Here is a 22380-nt window from a genome sequence, read left to right as displayed (position 1 = left end):
TCGACATGGGACTGCAGGACCAGAAATTGAACCACCAACCTTCCAATTGGCAGGTAACCGCTCTACCACTGAGCCACAGTCGCCCTTTATTGTATAAGTAGTAGTATGTTTTTTCTCAAAGATGTACTATGTCAAGCCATTGATTATGTACGTCATTTTTAAAAGACAAGCTTGTGAGACGGATGAAAGTCTGACATGCAGCCTCTACTCAACTTCATTCATATTCATTGTAACAGTCAATATCCTCACAGTATTTCTGCGTTCAGCTGTGATTAGAGACAGTTGCTGGAAGGCGTGACAGAGATCTGGTTTTATGTCAACAGGTGAAAGAAGAGAATAATGAAGTGAGCGATATAAACATGCTTGAATCTGAATGAGTTTGGCGTTTCATTACTGTTGCACATGAACGTTTGCAAAAAACACTTAAAATAAAGCAGTTTACTTTCCTAACGTGATAAAAAAAAAAAGGCTACCATCTTGGCCCCGGAGCCAGACTTACCCATAAAATGTTTAGATGGCACAATCAACTTTTAGTGGCTTGGTAATGGTTTTTCTTCTAGGATTCAAAGCAAAACACCTAAACTAGAAACACACAGGTTGGGTTGCAAAACCATCAATTGGAGAATTCTCCATCATGCTCAGAGGTCTGATGGTGTTTTAGCCACGCTACCAGCGTGGCTCTGGCGATTGAAATGTTGGCTTTTTGGCCGACCACTTTGGTCCAATGAATGAATTGTACCATGGATATCTCCATGGTTCCCAAAGGATAAATCCTAATGACTTTTGTGATTTCCTGACTTTTCATTTTTACTTCTGTGCATATGGCTGTATACTCTTAGTATTGTTTGGTTCTAGATGGATCCTCACTTTGTCATGTTTGCCATTTAGTTACATAAAAGAGGGAATTCACTTAGCTGATTTGTCACTTGATTAGTATTGGCTACAGCTGACCTTGTGGTCCCGAGTACTGACTCCACAACAGTTCAAAAGTTCAACCAAATTTCCATCTCAGTCTGTCAGTTAATTTTCAGTTAAATTCTACCACAGCACTACAGCTCCAAAACTTGCCAGATCGGCCAAATAATGTTAGTTTGCAGGCACAGAGGGAAACTAAATTGGGGGTTTTGGCTCAGCTTTTGCCCCCACTACCAGACTTTAGTCCTGATTTTCCGCTCGCCAACAGTTTTTGGAGCTCCCTGACAAAGGTCCAATATTGGAGGCAAATCGGCATTAGATGGGCGCTCGCATGCACATCCTTGAGCATAAACTGTTCAAAAATGCAATTCCTAGAGGCTCGCTGGTGCCTGGCAGACACATTCCAGATATCTAGCAGGCTAAATATCGGGAGCATTTGGGGACTCTGCCGGGAAACAAGAGCCAATGAGAATGCAAGACACAGGCTCAGGGGAACCAGGGTAGGTTGCCTGTACTTTTCTGTATGTGTTGCATTTGCAAAACGGACTAAATGTGTTGTTGCACGTACAGAAAACAGGCTATAAATAGTAAGGATGTGTAGAAAATATTATTTTGAACTTGTGTGTGTGCCAAACCCCATTTTAAAAAACGCTCTGTCTGATCTTTCTCTCTTGTTTTATCACTGCAAATCTGCCACCAGCTACTTGGAGCACTTGTTTCTGGCAGACATCCCAAAAGCCTGTCCCCTGTGTGGTATTACTTCATGTCCCATACCACTTCTTGCGTGTTTTTTGGAGACTAGACTCGGGGATTCCTCCTGATGAAAGATCTAGTAGTGTGTGAGCCCCTGTCGTCTGTCAGTCAGGTGGTGCAAAACCAGATAACAAGACAGCAAGTTGCGTACTGTGAATAGTACAGCGTACTGGTGACATCAGAAGTCTTGTAGTGGGAACTCAGCTAAACTAGCTAATTGATGTATTTGTCAATCATCGATCACAACGCCAGCACTCTGAAAGCTTATAATTGATTATCTTTTTAAATCAAGAAATAAAGACAAAAAATGTTACAGGAGCAGTGGGGAAGCACTGACAGTTGGTGATGGACGGGTCACCAACACAGCCAATACGTTTCTGAGCTCACCATGGCATCTGACTACCATTTAAATATTCCAATTCTTTGGGGTGACAGATAACATGCAATGCTGCTAACTAAATGAGGCCATTATCGCAAGCTGCAGCAGAGAGAGCAGGCTGCACGGCTGACATCCAGTCAAGGCAGACAGAATTCTTTCCATATTTGAATTGTTTATAATTACAGCGATAATAGTCCTGTGTAATTATAACCCATTTTTTTAGGAAAGAAAAAGTGATATTAATATGGTTAAACACATTTAACACTTCCCTCACTCTGCAAACACACACTGTATACACATATTTTTATCAAATAGCGTTATAAATATGTAAGATTTTATCTGTGTTAGACTTATGTTAGCTTTCTAAATATAGCAGGATAATGTCATCGGATTATTTGGCTAAATCACATTGACCTCCTGCTCGTCTGCTCAGATCTCTAGTGTCTCAGTCGTGGCTGATTAAATCTGGAGATGATGCGATTGAGGAAAGACAGAACAGGAGTCTTTCTTTTTGAGGAAGTATTAAATAGTGCTTTAACGGTTTTCCAGCATGTACTGTGTCTATGTGTCGTTTCACCGGCCGGCCGAGTTTATCAGCCTGCTGTGCCTCTCGAGGATGAATGAAGTTCTCGGTACGTCTGGTGACTCAGCTGTCTCACTCAGTATCAGCACTGCTATTTTTATTTTCATTTTACTTTATCCAGTGGAGTAAATCAATATCACAGCAGCATTTGATTTGACATTTGCTAGTGATTGTAAAAAACCTAAACCAACAGGGACAACAGAACCAAACAAGTGGTTGACAGACAATGCAGTATCTAGATTCCCCGGGCAACTGAGTACCAATAACTGTGAGCTGTGAATAGCAGAGCTCTGTCCTAAAATGTGAAATGTTTGAGAGGAACAGTTACTTCGGCTTGAGACACAAACACAGACATTTATATATTGGATGCCTTATTTTTTTTAAAGTAAACTCTCTCGTTAAAAACACTGCAAGTGCCAATATTTTGACCCTTAATTTTAGAGCTCAAACAATTAAACAGTTGATCAATTAGTGGATTGATAGAAAAATAATTACCAACTACGTTTGGCTTTTAGAACTTTTGGTCAGACTAACAAAAGGTTTTACAGTTTTTCCCAATTGTTTGCACACCACAATTTGAACTTGAAACACAATCGGTGAAACTTAAAACTCATGTACCAAATCCTTAAACCAAGCACAATTCTTGCAAAACACTCAGTGTCCAATTCTGTATCACACTTTTTGCAAAACACTACACACAGTAGTCTACATTACTTGCGGAGTATGTATAGTTCGTGCGGTTTGAGTACAGATCATGTTCTTTCGGCAAACAAACCGCCCCCGAGTTTGATTGACAGCGCACCGAAACCACCTCTGAAAGCCAACAGATTAATGTTTGACAACATTATGGAAAAGGATTCCTAAGGAGGTCGACAGTTCTCTTAAAGAGTAGATCCTTTTTAAAAACATAAAAACATCTGCAAAATTGTCATCCCTAAACCTACCGGACCCCATGTAAATAAACAGTAACTTTATCATTATGTAACAATAATTCAAAATTGAAAGACACAAAATAAAACTATGAAAAGCCGTTTTAGCTTATCTGACCACTTTTCCAACCATCACAACTTTAATTGCGAGAAATACTGTTGAAATAACAGTTTACCAATTTACATGTGAAAACATGATTGCTCTAAAAGTATTGTTTTTTTAAATGGAGTCTGGTTCATTTAGCAACAATTGTTTCTCATTAAACAAAGACCTTTCGAAACTCTTTTCTCTATAGGGATCCTTTCCATGATTTTGTATGACACTACACTTTTAGTGGACAAAATTGACAATGTACATTTGCCCTATATTTGTCTAAAATGCCAAACAAAAAGAGAGTCTTCCTGCTTGGCTCCTCATCATAATTAGTATGGCCACTAGAAGGCGGCGCCACCTAACAATCATAACGTAAATGTTAAAGGGTAATTGCTGATTGTACAAACGACTCATGCAGTCGTTTTCCAGGGGATGACATTTCACTGTCTGCTATTAATGTTTATTTACGTCATATCAACAGTAGAACATATTTAATTAACCTCAACAAATATAAGTGGAGTTTCTGGCTTTGCAGCTGTGGTCTCTCTATTATACATATTATTTCCCAGCATTTGTAGTTCACTGTTTCTGTGCCTTTAGTATGCATTGCACCCTTCTGGGTATGCTCTATGTTAAATGGCCCTTGTCTTGTTGTCAAAAAAGGAAATATATACGGATGGTAATGAAAGAAGGAAGAAAAAGAAACAAACAGGCTATTGTTAGCCTGCTGTCCTTTTTCTTTTCTATGACTGGTGCAGCAATGATGCCAGGAGAAAGGAGATCAGAAATCCAAAAGGGAAAGAAGGAGAAGCAGAGAACTGTGGAGAGACCTTTTAAGAGAGTACAAAGAAAATACAGATTGATGAGAGGCTGTGGAGAAAAAAAGATCGGGATGTCTGAAGATATGAACAATCATGAGTTGAAGTGCCTTAGCATTAGTCCTTGGGAAACCCAAATGCGTGCGTGCGTGCGTGCGTGCGTGCGTGCTTCTCACATCCTTGCGAGCTTCAAAAAACAGAATTCACAAAAATGGATTTCTGCACTGAGCTCATGTCCCTGTATAATTTTATCAATGACATGCTGCTGGAAACTGACATCCTAAAATGTCATCAAACAAAGGGATTTGTCTCATACTTAAAGAAAAATATTCTGTGGGTTATATGACAAATTTGAATTGCAAAACAATAAAATTTGAGAAGAACGTATCAGTAATTTTAGTAAATGCCCGAAACACTATGTAGCCTACAACAAAAATGAATAAAAATTAGCATAACAGAAGAAATTGTTGAAGGGGCTTTTGCGTCATGCAATTTGTGCCCCAAACTTAATACAAACCTTTACTAAAGTTTTGTCTTTTTTTTAATACCTACTACCTTTTCTACATGATGAACAAGTAAAAATAAGCATGCCCAACTTGTTCTACAATCAGTGATTAAATCCATGGGGGTTCAATGTCCACATCACAAATTTGATGAGACTGTCTCCCTCCTTGAACATCTTTGTAACTCATTTGATAGAGAGCTACGTATAACTGAATTCATATCCAATGAACATTTAATCAACCCTGAAGGAACAAGAGAAGATTGGATGAAAGGATTCCACAACTGAGGAAAACTTTTATCCATCTATTTCACGCCTCCCCCCACTTATTACGTCGCTATTAGCCAAAGACAACTTGTAAAAATCCTCATACTTAAGGTTTTTCAAGTACAGCTGTGTTGCAGGCTCTTCAAAATCTGTAAAAATCCTAGGACGTTTCTGTTGCTGTTACAGGTGACCACAGACAGACTTTCAGCTTTTTTAATTAAACACCAAATGCACATTATTTAGTACACATGCCCTCTATTAACACAGTGCAACACTGAGAAAGAGAGAGAGGTAGATGAAAGTAAAGAGAGAAGGAGAGATGACAGAAAGTCACAGGATTATGTCATTGAGATTTTATAAGGTACAACGCAACTTTATCCAATTATATAAATAGGACAGTTACAACCCAGTTTGATGCCTTGAGTGTTGCACTTCTTCCCTTTAGCTGCAAGGTCAGGAGTGCGATTAGCAGCTTGATGTCACAGCAGTTCATGCTAGTCACCACTTCTGTCTTGAACACAACTGGAAGCAGCCCGAGGTTAGATTAGATTTTGTTGTTGTGCATGCATCTGTGTGTGTGGTGTGTGTTGTGTTGTGTGTGTGTGTGTGTGTGTGTGTGTGTTGTGTGTGTGTGTGTGTGTGTGTGTGTGTGTGTGTTGTGTGTGTGTGTGTGTGTGGTGTGTGTTTAATTTCTTTAACCTTTACAGCTCTTTCAGCACCCTGTTTCAGTCCTTTGCTCATCAAGGCATGTGCTGGTTTGGCCAAAACTCTCCTGTTATCACATACTAAAACTGATATACTCTTGTATTTTTCTGTAGCTATTCACAATGCAGTCAATGTGATGTATAAAAATATTAAGGGTCAGCTTACCCAAATTGTAAACATTTTGTCTGACCTGTAGTAGCATCTAGACATGCAGTTTTGGTTTCATTTGTCTTGGTTTTGAGATGTCTGTGGTTGAATACAACACCATTTTTAAAGGAACTACCCTAAATAGAAGAAATAGTCCTGTTGACAGGGTTCCAAGTAGCATCCAGAGTATAGCATTAACATTGATATCCTGGTTATAGATCCCTTAAATAGGCCTGGAGTCACGGTCGTCCCACGCCTAAAGTGTGCCAGTAGCTCCTTACAGGACAATGATTGGTCTGAACAGCTTGGTTCAGACACAAAACGTTGAAGCCTGACAAGTCAGATTTTTGTGTGATCCCACGAGCCGTGTGATCTTGTGACATTGTGAGAATCCAGCTACTATGCAAGGTAAAATTTGCTAGGCTTCAAAGATGCAATGTGTTTTGGTGACTTGGATTAAAAGAAAAATCCACATGGTACTCTTAAGAGGCATATTTCTTCAATAGGCATGAAAAGCATTAATTGCTCCTTGCAACCACTATTCCACTGTTGACCAAAAACATGGGCAGAAAACGGCTTACATGAACACAATGTCATGAATGATTAGGTAAAAATGAAATATCCATTCATTTTGAACTTTTGCTAGTTTATAAATCACTTAACGGTTTCGGTCCAAAATACATTTCTGATCTGCTACTACACTATGAATCACCCAGACCTCTCAGGTCATCTGGGACAGGTCTACTTTCTGTCCCCAGAGTCAGAACTAAACAGGGTGAAGCAGCTTTCAGTTTCTATGCTCCTCATATCTGGAATAAACTCCCAGAAACCTGCAGATCCGCTGCTACTCTCAGTTCTTTTAAATCAAGGCTGAAGACCTTTCTTTTTGATGCTGCCTTTCTTTAAATGACTGCTCATTTCTTTAAAATTCTTATGCTGCACTGTAACTTTTATTCTTGTGTTTTATGTGTCTATTTTTTAACTGTCTATTCATGTGTTTTACCGGTTTTTAATACTTATGATTTTTAACTGTTTTTACTTGTGTTTTATCTGTTTAACTGATTTTGTGTGAAGCACTTTGAATTGTCCTGTTGCTGAAATGTGCTATACAAATAAAGCTGCCTTGCCTTGCCTTGCCTTGAGTCTAGGACACTGATTCTAGAATAACACATTGCAGTTGATATCTTAAAATGTAATCATTATACAGTATAAGCACCATAAACAAAATGGTGTTCACCAAATTAACATACAGTATATTGGGCATCAAAAAAGCAACACCAGGCGAAATTAAACCAAAACTTTCTCTATGATAAGAAACCACAAGGCATGTGAGAAAATATTTTTGGGTTGAACCGGCCCTTTAAATACTCTCTGAAGGAAATAAACCTGGTTGTTTGGGGCTTCTTTCAGACAATCATGTTTAGATTTAAAGGTGCAACATGTAATACTGACAGCTACTGTTTAAAATAGTTACTGCAGTATTTATTAAAAATACTGGAGAGTCATTTCCCCCACCCCCTCCTCCCCAGACTCAAAGTTCACGGGAGACGCCAGGCTGAGACCACAGCATCCACAACAATGTTAATAGATGCTTGTCTCACAAAGCCAGACATTACTTCACAACACAGCAGAGTAGCTAACGTTAGATGCTGGCTGTACTGACGTTCATAAAATACCATTCTCACGCCGAGCTCTGTACCCAACTGACAAACACACTTTTTGGGGGTCAGAATTACGGTTGGAACCGCTAAAAATAACATTAACCTTGCCATCTGCTCTAAACTTAACACACTTTTTGGCTTTAAATTACAGCAACAATCGCTAAACACACTGCAAACTCGCGGCCCCCTCTTCCCAATTTACAGCCCCCCTCTCTTGGCTTAAAATAACTCACCATTGTCGGCTATGACCGCTGAACAGGCTCACGTAAGACGTTGTAAACAGCCCTGGCCCACTTGCCTGGTCCTCTGGTAACATTAGCAGGGTTAACGAGGTTAGCAGGGTTAGCATGTCGACGTTAGCCAAGACCAATCAGGATCACTTTACTGGCTGTGTCTCAAGTTTTTTGCAAGTAACCAACTCAGGTACTCAAGCTATATAATTCAAGGTTGAGTTCATGAATGTTGAAATGTCCTAAAATGCCCGTCCCTTGTAGCCGTGATAAATTAGCCTGAAGCTAATGCTTACCTATTCAGGAGGAAATTAGCCAACTCAGCGTCCTTTTGGGCTGTAAGCTGTCTCCATTTTTCAAATACATCTCCAATCTTTACCCGGGGTTTGTTACGTCTCTGTTTGTTTGTTTACTGCTTTCATGGCTGTACTACTGTTACAATTGTAGCGTGTTGGGTTTACGTTTTTACAGGTACAGTATATCTGGCCAACCGGCCTGGCTGTCAAACTGGGCAGTTGATTACAACACACAGGCCAAAACACAAACAGAAATTCTGACACGGAACGGAAATTTCATAAGGAGAAAATACTTGCATTAACATTGGTGTCAGAAGAGATAGTATTTCAATTGTGTACTCCTTAATATCTGATGACGCATTGGGGTCCTTTTTGGATGTATTACAGTAAATATATTACATATTGGACCTTTAAAAAATCTGATGAGCCCTAATACCTAATATAATATCACAGAGTTGTTAAGTGCAAAACAAAACCATACATTGTATTGCAAGTTTTAGATTGCCTCTCTCATATACAATATGTCTCATATTCCCTGCAAATTAACTGCATGACTGCACAAGTGAACAACTACTGCTGACATTGGTGGTGACATTATCCTGTAAAGACAGAAGTCAGAAACTCTGATACAGTATTTCCCTGTATTAGCAAAGCAATAAAAAAGAAAGAGAATAACATAAAATAAACTAATCATACAGATGTGCAGTGCTGGGTTTTTGACTTAAGTAGACACGACTGTGACTAGGAGCTAAATCACTTATGATATGACTTGCATGTAATGGTGCACAGCTTTAATCAGTGATTCTGGCTGATAACTGGCTTTCTAGCCTGTGGCTACACACCCTACAGATCTTCCCCTGCAGGCTTCACTCCATCACTGATCCCTCCATCTGCCATCAAAAACTTGATCTCATCGGTGTGAACGTTGATCTTGAATCGCCTGTGCTTTCGATGATACTTAGAGAATACTACACAGAGAAGGAAGGAGTCTGTAGACCAAGCCAGTTTATCCTCAAGACAAAAAAATGGCTTTTGCAAGAGATAAACCCACACTGTCAACTGCAAACTGAATCAGGAGCTGTTTTTCTTTTTGCTGCCTGCAGGACAGACAAGAAAAAATATCCCTGCTGATACTTCAGATAATCGGCAGCATTTACAGGCTGGTCATATCGGTTGTTTCATCCTGCCCATCTCCTACCAGATAGTAGGTTTGTGATGTTTTGCTTCTGTACTGCCCAGAGTAACAAAGAGCATCTCTGCCCATGGTAATGATGTTTCTCTTATCAGCTGACAGACTATAGATTCTGTCCCCTGAATGCCTCCTTAAAGGCAGAACATCTATCTCCACAGACTCCATTCTTAAAGGTAATGATCCTAGGTTCTCCATCACAGAGTGTCTTCTTGTTGGCAGAAGGTTTGCTGTTTGTATGGAGTGCTGGGGTGTGTGGAGCTGGCAGGGGAACAAGGAGCTGTCACACACACTGGGACTGGACCGACACCAGTCTGAGATACTGTGGTCAGATCCTGCACGGCTATCTGAACTGTCTCTGACCTTCCGCCCAAGTCCCTGTCCTCTAGCCAAGCTCAACAGTCTGGGGACTGCAACGATGGACGCAGACGCTGCCACAACGGTGGCAGCTATGTGGTGGCGTTCAGCAGCAGTCGCTTTGGTGTCTGTAATCACAGCAGTAGGAGACACCACGGCAGCTGAGCTGGAGAAGGAGGAGGAGCCAAAGATAGCGGAGACCTTCTGGTAGTATCGCGTCCGGATAACTTTAGCTGAGCGGTACAGATCCCCTATGAAACAGTAACAAATGGGGTTAAGGCTGGAGTTTGTTAGGCCCAGCCACTGGGCAAATGGCCGTGTCTGCAGGAGCCAAGATGGCGGCCTTTGCTCGCAGTCAATCCAAAGGTCAACCAAGTAGAGCGGCAGCCAGGACACTGCAAACAGCAGCACAAGACACACAACCATCTTGGCAATCTTTTGGCGCGTCTTTAAGCGCGAGGCATGCAGAGCTTCGCTGCGAGGATCGAGATCAGCGAAAGTGGATTTTTTTCCACCCCAAAGCCGCCTACCAGTTAGGAAGCCTATGGTGAGGTTAAAGGCCACTGGCAGGCAGTAGAGCATCACAAACAGCAGCACATTATATCTGTGGAAGAAAAGTGAAACAATTAAAACTTAGACACTGATTAACTTCCCTTTTAATTCAAATATACCTATTATATCCATCTGTATACAGTATGTGATGAAACATTTAAGATGCTGTCCATCCTCTCCATCTCAAGCTATTGTAAAAATGCCTGATGAGTCAAGGCTATTTTTATTACAATGATGGCACGCTTCATTTCAAGTTATGGATTGCAGTGTAAGTGTAGTTATCAGGACCACAATGGGCTCCTTTCATGACTATTACATTAGCTCTTGTTTTCATCAACAAGACACAAGAACCAATTTGACAGCATCATAACCAGCAGCACTGTCTTAGAACTCACAATAGGATTAGGTCTGAAGGTATCTCTGGATAATCAACACAATGTCTAACACTTTGCAGCACTAAGTTGCAAGATGGCTGACACACAATGAAGCTATTAAGGCATATACAAAAAACTACTAAGTGAACACAATGGCATGTCATTATGGGACACTTGACATAATTAAGAAATCCAAAACAGGGAAATTCTGCGAAGGATAAAAAAGGAACAAAAGCCTGTCTCTAAAACTGTGTTTGAAGTACTAACTAGTGCTGAATTTGAAAGTCTAAGCTTCAAGCACAGCATTGAAGAACTTCCCAGGTTTCAATAGTAACTGGGTTCTTGTGTGAGAATCTAAAGGGACCAAAGACACCAAACCAGCACAGGCAAACACCAACTGACTACATGTTGAGCTTCGTTTCAAGTTCCCTCAAGTTGCAAAGACGTGCACGTATGTTATGCACCTCACATCTAACAGAAAGTCCTATCTAACTAAAAAGGCTTATTATTTCCTCAAAATATCAATTAAAAATATGTCTGGCAAAAAGTTGCAATTAGACCTGTAACATTAGTGTGCTTTGTACTGTTGTTTTTTTTAGTCAATGTTTTTATTTCCGACTGGGAAAAACAGAGAGGGAGAAAACAATTTCAACGGGTGAAATCAACAACTGGGTTAATCAGCCAATCAGAGAGCTCTTTCTCATTGACAGCGTCTTCCAGTTCCACATTCTCAATTGGCCATTAAGAGCCAATTACTGCCAACAGGGCTGGACAAAAACTACTGGTGATGGATGGCCATTTAAAGGGATAATGCAGCTCAACAGCGCCTACTTGCTCAGTGTCAGCTTGGTGTGTCAGGCCGCATCATGGTTGATTGTCTGGTTTGTAACTGAACAAACAATCTGAACATGTGATGGAGAGCGGCAGATCTGCAGAGATTAGATCTTACACTTGATGATACTGGTACATTTGATACAGTCGGAGAACTTACCCCTGTTTAAGGCGATGCTGAGGCCACCTCTCCTCACAGACCAAGATGGCAAAGGTCCCAAAGTTGATCTCCCGCCGCTGGTTCACCACTGCAATAGGAGCGCACATGATCGAAGACACTGTCCACACCACAGCGACAGTCGCCAAGATTCGACGGCGGGTAAACATGGAACGTGCTCGCAGTGGTGATCGAACACTGTAGTAGCGATTCACACTGATCACAGTCAGCGTTAACACACTGGCTGAGACTGAAACAGCCTGCGTGAAGGGCACCGCCCGACAAAGGAGGTCCCCGTACACCCAAGCGGTGTAGATCTGACTTCCAAGGGTGATGGGCATGCACACACACACCACAGCCAGGTCACACACCGCCAGGTTCACCAGCAGACTGCGAGTGGCGCTGACGCCGGCTAGCCGCCGGCTCTGCCTGTTGGTGAGGACGCGCAGGGACATTAAGTTCCCAATAAATCCCAAAATGAAAGACAGACAGTACATGATGGTCAGAGCGATTGTGCTGGGCTCGTGGAGAGTCCAGAGCAGCATGCTCTCCAGGTTGGCCAAGTCTTTCAAAAGAAAGGTGGACAGGGACAAAGGAAAAGAGGAGGGTTGATAGACAAAAGTGGATGTTTGTTGAGAAGATGAGGCTGAAGTGGTGGAGAATAAAGGGGAGGAGATAAGGGAGGAAAAAGGAATAAGGGAGGAAGGGAGCAGAGAAGGCAGAGGTTGATGGAGGGAGGCAGTGGGGGAACTGAAAGTGGAGGACAGTATTACAGAGCTGTGGAAGCTGTAGGTGTGGTTGAGTCTTTCCTGAGAGCCGTCGTACTGCAGCAGCGGAGAGAAGCTGGGCTGCACTGAGCTCCAGTCTGACAGGTGGTCCTGGGACACATCCATGGCTTATTGTACTGGTGTCCCTTGGTCCTCATTAAAATTCATTCGTAGACAACAACAACAAAAAAGAAAGCAAAACACCAAAATCAGAATCCAAAAAGGTCGGAACTCCTTGCCAAAAACATGATTTATAGGATACAGTTATGTGGTCTGCAGGTTCCTCTGTCCTGCGTGGATACAAACATGTCTCGACAAGCGTAAATCATGGTCCCCCATCTTATGCCACATCTGATGAGTTAGGTGGAGTCATTATGTCTGCATGCTATGTACAATCATTCCTCCAGGGAGTGGCTTTCTGAACCTGGATTTCTGCCACAAGCTGTTAATAGATTTTCTCACCTTCAAGGAAGGCAAACATGCAGACCTCCCCCCTCCTCACTGTCCCTTTCTTCTTCCTCACCCCTTTAGTCCGTTACAGGGATGCGATCCAATCTGTTTTGAGAAAACATCACAGATATCAGTGGCTGTTCCCAACAACAGCTGTATTAAATTCTCTGTAGATTAGACAACAGCAAATAACACATCCTTAGATAGAAAAACACTGAAAAGCTTCAATCATCTCCACATGGTAGATCACAGCTTCTCACAGTTGGGTCGCAGAAACATTCAGTAATATAAAGTGACAACTGTTTCTGCTCAGGAAAGGATTTGTTGTGTACTGTAGTGTTTACACTGTAGGTATGGTTAAAATATGTTTGCAGTATAGCTTTAATATTAATTATTAATTGATCAAGCACGGATAGCAGGACGTCATCCTGGGCATATATCATTCTCACCAACATCAGATCATTGCAATTTAAAAAAATAAAAAAATATGAAAAGGGTGCAGAAGTCAAACGTTTCAATAAATAAACTTAAAAATGTCCCCCCAGCTACACCTTACAAAAGATATATTTAATCCTAAGTGAACAAAGCCAGAGAGGAGTAGTTGTTAAAATCATTAAATAGGCAAACCCTCAAAAGAAAGCAAATCTCGCTATCGTTTACTGACCGTGTGCGGATCCTTTTATGCTCAAAGCCTGAAGATGTTGAGAAGGCTGTCAGGTGGAGACTGAAGATCTGCGCCAAAATAAAAAAATAAAAAAACAGTAGCAAAGTTGCTCCTGAATCGCTCCGAGCCGTTAAATGCGCTTTATAATCCGTTTTGAGTCTCAAAGCTACAGAGGGATTTTTGAGGGGTTTTCAAAAGCGTTTCTTTTTCACTCCGGGCTCCTCACATGTCTGCGCTCCAGGAGCTCCGAGCCTGACCGCCAATGCAGGACTGGATATAAGGGAGAGGAATGGAGTCAGGGAGGAAGCAGCTGCTGCGCGCACACACAAACACACACACACACACACACACACACACGCACAGGCACGCACTCAACCGCGCATTACCTATGGCAGTTATTAAACCCTGTAATAAATCAAGAAGTGTATCTTAACTCTGCAGGCTTTATGTTTTCTCCTATCTTGAAGCTCCAATAAAATCAGGATAACTGGATTTTCTCCGGTCTCATTGAGCCAAATGGCTGATTGACTTATTGGCTTATTATTTCCTGTCCCGACTTTTGTATGAGATTTTCTAACTGGTAACAGCAAAAATGATAAAGAGCAGGAACAAATACATTGCAAATACATCGCAAAGGACAAATACAATAGTTTTAGAAATGCTTTGTATGTTATGTATTGACAATGATGGAAAGAAAGTACTTAATTAATCATTTAATTTATTTACTGTGTGTTCAATTCTAACTTTTCTTTAGTCTGTGCTTTTTCTACTGCTTTTTGCCTCTACTCCATTTCAGCATGGCCGGATGAACCTGCTATAGAGGGTCGAGGGGCAAAAATCTGTTGTCGAGCCCCATTTGACCTAGGGGAGAGCCGGAACAGTTAAAACACTTTTTCATTAAACGTAATTTACAAAACGGGCGTATTGCACTGAAAGCTAAAAATTTGTCACTAGCAACCTACACCTGTCATCTGTCAAATCCAGCTGCACTTTCAGCTTTGAACAAAACCGTTCAGGAGTTATTACAGCAAAAGTGGGACGTGCGTAATGTGTCATCTGTCCCTCCTGGACGGGATGCATGAAACAGCATGGGGGGATGAATGAAACATACAGTTTAAGCCACATAAACTTCCCACAACTTTAATATTGTACTATATTACCACTACTACTAGTACTTAATGGTACTTCCAAAAGCTGTTATTTTAGATAGATTGTTGCAGGGCTATGCGTCATTGCCGTCATCGTGAAGCGTGTATGAAGCGGTTATTGAAATACGGTGGATGATTCTGTCATTTTTCATAGCTAGAACGGTACATTTTTCCATTTATATCATGTTTCCATTTTGGAATATGTCGTTTCACTAGGTTTCTACGTGGGTTAGACCACTGCACATCCAAATAACGCGCCACAGCCCGTCAGTCTCTGTAGGACAACATGGGAAAACCCGACCCCCCCCTACCTGCTGGGCCCAAATGCATTTTCATCGTTCTAAAACTGCTTTTTCATGTCTCACCTCAATAAGTTGTTGTATAAACACAGATGGTTGTGCATTTACTTAAAATCCATGGAGTTACAGCCAGGTCGGGGCAAAGACGTATGCCACTATAGCCTGTTTTGCTTCTCATGTAAACAAGCGTGCAATAGGAAAGCCTGGGATTGTGAAGAACACTAAATGGTCTACTGAATAAGCATGTAGTCAAACCTTTACATAAAAAACACTCATTAACAATCAAAAAAATTTGACCGCTAATGAAGTTTACTTTTGACCATCAAAACTCTTTGATTGGCTGTGACGCCGTGATAAAAGGAAATAACAGGAAGATATTTGGCTGATAGGAGGAGGTTAACATGCTCTATGTTTTCACCTAAGGAAGGTCTATAATCATTGCACTTCGAGAAAACTGGAATGTTTCTATCGTCTCGGCTCTCCCCTACTATGACAGCTTCAATATTTCACTTTATAAGACACCCAGAGACCAACCAAAGCCCAAAGGTGAGTAACTTAAACGTTTCTGCTCAACAAAATGAGATTGTACTCTGCCCAGAAGAAAGGGTGCTGTGTCCCAGCTCTGATGCAGGCGAGGGCGTAATTTCCACTGGCGACAAGGAGGACACGTACCCCCAACTTTTCAAAATCATGTTTGTGCCCCTCCCTTTCGAATTAAATTGTTATTATTTCATTTAAGTATATGTGATTGGCCCCTATTTTAAGCAATAAAGAAAGTAAGACATTTATCTAATACATAATTTAGTAGCCTAAAATTCTTTCTGGCATGATTTGGTCAACTTAAATATTTCTGGATTTTGCATCGCCACAGGCACTAGAAATGTATGTCGAAATGTGTTACGCTAAGGAACAGAGACTCAAATGCATGGCTCACAAAAATAAAAGGGATTTATTTGAGCTAAGAGGAGAGGGAAAGTGGGGAAGCAGACGCCAAGGATAGGAATGCAGAGATGGGGAAGCTTGATACTCGGAGGAAGCGTGGGAGAGCCAGGAGCCGAGGGAAAGACGCTGGGGCTGGAAGGTGAGAGGGAGACAGGCTGAAGCAGGGTGCCGCGGGAGTGGAACCGAGAGGAGAAACCAGCTGACCGGAGAAGGGAAACAGGACAGGAGGTGATGACTGCAGGGGGGGACACACACAGAGGTAGGGACACTCTAGGCATCAGGTTTGCTTGTGAGAGTTTCACCTGGGTGACTGGATCAACAGTCAGGTGAGTGGTTGGAGAGCTGGGGTTGATAAACTGTAGATGATTGCAGATGGCTGGCAGGTGTGGGCAGCGGGAGCAGGTGATACGAGATGAGACGCAGGTGTGTGTAGTCAGCTGGCATTAGCAGAAAGGAGAGAGAGGGAAAACAAAAAACAGGGGCCTGTTGCACGAAACCAGGATAACGGATCAAGCCGGGATATTTTAAGTTATCCTGGATGAATTAGCTTTGATCTGTTGCACGAAACCAGGTTGAATTAAACCCAGCCAAGTAACCATGGAGATTCTCTTCTTTGCAGCTAGCCTGGTCCAGTGCAGGCTAACAGCCAGGCTAAAATAATCCTGGAGTCTCATGTGTTAAATCAGCTGCCGCTCTGATCCAAAATAAACGTGTTTAAGTTAAGTTGCATGTGTTCTAATTTATTTTTATTAACATGCATTATTTGTCTCTATTGTTATCATGAGCTTGATTTAAACCCCTACTACAGCAGTTGTTTAGATGGTTAGAAATGGTTGTGCTGGCACCCTGATGCGGAGTGGCAATCGGGAGAGTCGGGACTTTTCCCGGTGGGCCGGTAGTGTGTCGAGGCTGCCTGGCGTGCGGCCGCTGCCCGGTGGCCGCCGCCCGGTGGCTGCTGTCTGCCGGCAGACCTGTGCATCGCATCAGTGTCCACTCTCTCTGTAAAAGTAGAGAAGAGCAGCGCGGCGTCCGTGGTCACTGCAGCTTCAGGTTTTTCCCAGATGATAATATTGGCAGAACGGTCAGAGACCAATACACTCACGATTTCATTTTCTTGTTGCTTGTCCTTCTCTAATAAAAGGATAGTTTGTGTTACTCCTTAATATGTGGGCCTACTGTTTTTATTATAGCTTACTTTGGTTTCATAACCTTCCCAATAAGTCTCACATCACTGGACCAATAACTTGGCTCATATACATATGTATAGTGTAGTTTACATTTATCACACCGAGAACACCACAATGCTTGTTAATCTTTTTTTATTTTGGTGCTGTCACTTGTCATAAGACAAAAAAAAAAATGAATACTTGGGTTACATATATGCTCACAGTGTGTATTAAAGTCACTTCTTTTCTAGTTTTTGTCCCTTTCTGATTGTTTTGCATAAACATTAATTGTACAAAGATATTTAGAATTAGACATACTTTCTGCATATTATATGCTTCACTTCCTCGTTACTTTCCCTTAGAAGCTGCTGCTTATCGGGTGAAACAAATGACGCATGCGTCTTCTCCATCTCTGCATCAGTAAATCTGTAATAGATACCGTGCTCTATTTAAGAAAGCCGTGAACGTGCACTTATCCCAGCTATCTACACCTGGCTGGACATAGCTTCACCTGTTCACCTGGTTGCGCTTTTTCACTTATCTTGGATATCTTCATTCTACTTTCGTGCAGCAGGCCCCACGGCAGGCTGACGAAAAAACTCTGAAAAATAGAAAACAAAACAAATACTCGCGGCCAGCCGGACTCCAACCATAACAGAAATGCAGAAAATGGGAATGAAGAAATCTGGTGGAGGATTCCCCCCTGTAACTTTAAACAGTGTATGAGAGCGACACTACAGGTGTAGCGTGATACTGTACTGACAATATTGAGGAAACTTCTCCATTTCAAAACACAATGCCGGAGTGTTTCTAGCGACCGACTTCAAAGTTAAACAAAGGTAAACTCTAAACTGCAAAGGCCACTGGAGGTTGCTCCCAAAATAACTCATCTTAACCCAGTCAGTTCACAAGAGAGACTTGTAGTCACTCTGAGAGTCCTGGCATCCAGTTGCCCTTGAACTCGTCCATGTTTCTTGTTTCTGCTTTGTCATGCGCCGCTGAAAAAAAAATAGTGGCACTTAAAATCCTGGCGCGCCAGCAAGATCTACATCATTTTGACATCACATTGTCGCACCAAAGCTCAGGAACGGCAACTGTAAAGAGGCTTAAGGGCTTCAAATAGAAGTCAATGGGATAGAGGGTGAATATTCATAGGACGGAAGTGTGATGTGAACATACCTCAACAGTTTTCTCAGAATTCAAACACTATGCGCAGGTACTTTTAGATAGGGCTATGTACAAAAAACTGCATAACGTATGAAGATGTGATTATAACCATGGGAGGCAAAACCCCCTTCATATGTTCATATAAAAACACACAAACATTCATCATTTACCATAGTTAGGTGCTTTTTTTAACCTGTTACTGAGCAGATTCAATTTCAGACTGCGTGAAACCAGTTTCATGCTTGATAAGATAAGCAAGATAAGATAACATGTCTTTAAATCATTCAGACGTGATGGAATAATTGGAAAAGGCCACAGAGTTTTCACCATACCACAGATTATTGTCAATATTGATCACCAGTAAGCTCAGAGATCTCTCTGCTGGACCTTTTGGACCAAGGCTTGGATCAAATACAGAAAAAATAATTGTCCACCAATTCATTTGGAAGGTTACATTAAAATGCCATGGACCTGAATCTCAGTAAGCTCAGTCTCAGTTAATTAATAATTCCCTCTCATATAGCGCTTTGATCAAATCGTCTGAGTTCCAATTTACACGTATCCTGCAGTCTTTTTCTCCACAGTGGACTCATTTATTTTGTCTCAAGTCAGGACAGGTTGTGTCTCTTGTACATTTATAGAAAATGAGTTCATAGCTTGTGGCAAAATAACCAGCTCTCACATTTTTAATGTGGGTTTAGCACATTTTCTTTGGCATGTTTGGGAAACAAAGATGATAACTTTAACTTTCAACAGGGTTTTGTAGTATGGAGAAAGTCCAGTAGCATTATGAAATATTAGAAGAGCGTATTCATGTCCACCTTTCACAGTGATAAAAAAATGTATCATGTAGAATACACTGAACAAAATTATAAATGCAACACTTTTGTTTTTGCCCCCATTTTCCATGAGCTGAACTCAAAGATCTAAGACTGTTTCTATGCACACAAAAGGCTTATTCTTATCTTCTCTCAAATAATGTTCACAAATCCGTCTAAATCCGTGTTAGTGAGCACTTCCCCTTTGCCGAGACAATCCATCCCCCTGACAGGTGTGGCATAGCAAGATGATGATTAGACAGCATGATTATTGCACAGGTGGGCATTAGGCTGGCCACAATAAAAGGCCACTCCAAAATCTGCAGTTTTACTGGATTGAGTTCAGCTCATAAAAAATGGGGGCTAAAACAAAAGTGTTACGTTTATAGTTTTGTTCAGTATGATAAAGAAATGAACCAGTCAGTAGTTGAAGGTCCAATGGCATACAAATTTCACTTTATGAGGTTTTTTAAACATTTAATGGTCCCTCAGTGGCTAGAAATAGGTGTAAACCAAACCCTGGGTATCCTGCTCTGCCTTTAAGAAAATGAAAGCTCAGATGGGCCAATCTGGAATCTTGCTCCTTATGAGGTCACAAGGAGCAAGGTTACCTCTCCTTTCTCTGCTTTGCCCGTCCAGAGAATTTGGCCCGCCTATGAGAGAGAAAGAGTGACATCATGGCTTTAAAATGAGCAAAGTGGCAGTTGGTCAATGCCCCACCACCAGCCTCCACCTTGCCCCCCCCTCTCTCCTCAAAAACTACATACTCAGAAATGGCACATCCTAAGGAAAGCTCATAGTGGGACTGGCTCTAGTAGCTGTAATTCTGCACCAAGGCTGAATTTTGGGAAAGATACTTCAGATATGGTATTAGGCAACCACTACGGCCTATATGAAAGCTTCCAAAAACCCATGTCATGGGACCTTTAAATAGTTAAGTTCCAGTCAAGCATAAGGGAAAAAATTGCAATACTGACTGCTGCTGCCAAAGTTGGCTGTGAAGTTGTGAATCAGCTCAAAATATCCTATTTTGTGATTAAACCCTTTGTTTCAGAGGTTTTTTTTAGTTTCCACTTTTATTCGCAAGAGGACGTGGGGGGGAACCCCTAAGATTTCCAGATGGTGTTTGATATTAAGACCAAAAACAGTGTTAATGACGTACAAGGTTAGAATAGGGATTCAAAAGTAATTTGGGTTTAAAGTGTTGCAAGCTTCATCTGTGAAGGTTCATAAATGTTGTTGGTATTTTCCATTGAAAAGAGCTGCAGTACTTTTTTTTCATTGCTGGAGCAGGAAGCAGAGATGGTTATTTTTATGAAAAGGATGAAAACATTTCTGTGGCCTTGATTTGCTGACTAATGAGGACTGAGGAGAACTGTGAGAGAGAAGAGTGTGCCAAGTTTGATACTTCAAACAGTGGAAGTGCTGCAAAGTAAATGCCATTTGGACTCTTCATAGCTCCTCCAGTGATGAGTGTTAGCAGCACCTTTTTAAAAAAATGCCTTTGTGTTTCAGCCTTAAAGGGCAGCAAAACAAAAGGGCGGCACACACACCTGTGAGTTCAGATAGTTTGTCATGACACACACCTTCACACATCAGCATCATTCAGAATCAAATCGCAGCATGGTACCATGGACATGTTTTTGTTACTCATCATTCAAAGCTACAATGTCACTATACCATATTATCGAGTGAGTTCACAAGCTGTTACGTACGTTGTTAGGCTTAATCAACAAACAAATGAGTGTAAAATTTAAGCTAAAAGCTAAATATTAATACATTAAAGTGCCAAAGTTTTGCAAGTCAAGAGTCAAATAATCTAATCGTAAATAAATACAAAATAACAATAATTAATTACAAAGCAACAACAAGCTAAAACAAAATGTATCAATGTGCCTTCTGAGAGTTAATAGTTTCATGGAACGTCCTTCTTTTGAAGTTTTTAGATTTCAAACGTAGAGGGCATTTACCTTTATGAGAGGAGCTGCTGCGGGAATCATCCCTACGTTCAGAGCCTTTTGGTGAAGCCAAACTTTGTAAACTGAAGAAAGAGATAGAAGGAAGTGCAGATTTCAGATACAGTAATTTTAGTTTAGAGGGACTCATTTAAAATGAATGTACAGGGCAATCCTTTGGTAGATACCTACAGTGTAGGTGTTGAATTTTTGACGCTGTATTTGACCCGTTAACAAAACCACAGCTACACGCTACACGGATGTATCGTGCGTGACTTTTTCGCCACACATTTCACATTGTTACAAGGTCATATTTTTCACAACGTTGGGATACAGTATGACAACTGTAGGGTCACATCAGGTAACTTCTAGTTCATCTTGTCCCATTGCTGAAAATGAAACAGCGGTAGCGCAGTTGCCTGTTGACGTTGTTTCGCTCCCTGTGGAGAGCAACTCAGTGAGCAGAAGGTTGCAGTTGCCACCGTGGTCAATGAAATGATGCGAGACCACACAAATTTGCCCATGGCTGTACGAAATGAGGCAAAGACACAAGTTGAAAAAGGTTTCCATAATTTACACTTGGGCTTTATGAATCCAGCATTAATTCATAGAGGCACAGAGATAAGAGGAAAAAGGAGAGAGAGTTCATGGTGAGCTCTTGGAGTAAGAGGCTGATCTGACACACCGGCGTACACCTGTGCTAATGTGAAAACTCAAGTTGTATGTTATTGTTCAACTTCCTTATCTTACTCTTGGCAATCTCTCCTCTCTACTTGTAGGGAAACTTGTAAGAAGAAAACAAAAAGAAGCCCAAGCAGCCAACCACAGCTCTAGCTGTCCCAACAATAGCTCACATATTCTCATTCGTATGATAGTTGTTTGAAATTATCTCTTTAAGCCCCCTCCCAAAATCCTGCCTTAGAATAAAAAAATATCCCACTTTTTACAATATGTATATTCTAATGTAGCTCAGCGTAAATTCTTTCAGGAAGACCTAACACTTAATCACTGCTCTCTTCCTAAATCAAATCAGCTGTTGGAGGCATTCACCTTGTTGAAGTTCATTCACCTTGTTGTTCAGCCACAAATTCTAAGGGCCAATCACAGAGTTGCAACCCTGCTTTAAATCTGTAAATTCAGGCAAAGCGTGCAACCCTCCATCTTCCACCTCCAGTTATCTTCACCCAAAGGCATCCTGGGTCTCCCTCCTGCAGGGCGCTCCTTTGGTCTGGTCTTCGGGCTCCTTCACTGCCACCACTAGTGTC

At 41.4% G+C, this 22380-nt stretch overlaps 1 protein-coding gene and 2 long non-coding RNA genes across 3 annotated transcripts; 1 reads left to right on the top strand and 2 right to left on the bottom strand.

Moving 5' to 3' along the window:
* Positions 1–3262: 3262 nt before the first annotated feature.
* LOC116697696 (uncharacterized) lies at positions 3263–19274 on the bottom strand. Its single transcript, XR_004334032.1, has 3 exons — positions 19261–19274; positions 7792–7795; positions 3263–3321 (listed from the first exon to the last, which is right to left on the bottom strand). It is a non-coding gene; the product is annotated as an uncharacterized LOC116697696 (long non-coding RNA).
* On the top strand, positions 8456–21688 carry LOC116697678 (uncharacterized). The gene is made up of 3 exons (XR_004334028.1): positions 8456–8612; positions 16734–16739; positions 21678–21688. It is a non-coding gene; the product is annotated as an uncharacterized LOC116697678 (long non-coding RNA).
* LOC116697396 (cholecystokinin receptor) lies at positions 8712–13890 on the bottom strand. Its single transcript, XM_032528745.1, has 3 exons — positions 13621–13890; positions 11743–13061; positions 8712–10429 (listed from the first exon to the last, which is right to left on the bottom strand). Exons 2-3 carry the CDS (start codon positions 12630–12632, stop codon positions 9433–9435), a joined length of 1887 nt encoding a protein of 628 aa, XP_032384636.1. The 5' UTR covers positions 12633–13061; positions 13621–13890; the 3' UTR covers positions 8712–9432.
* Positions 21689–22380: the final 692 nt, after the last annotated feature.

The sequence above is a fragment of the Etheostoma spectabile genome, chromosome 2, assembly GCF_008692095.1.
Source record: "Etheostoma spectabile isolate EspeVRDwgs_2016 chromosome 2, UIUC_Espe_1.0, whole genome shotgun sequence".
In the NCBI taxonomy this organism is placed as follows: domain Eukaryota; kingdom Metazoa; phylum Chordata; class Actinopteri; order Perciformes; family Percidae; genus Etheostoma; species Etheostoma spectabile.
Note: the sequence above shows the minus strand (reverse complement) of the source record. Positions and strands in the feature narration are given on the sequence as shown.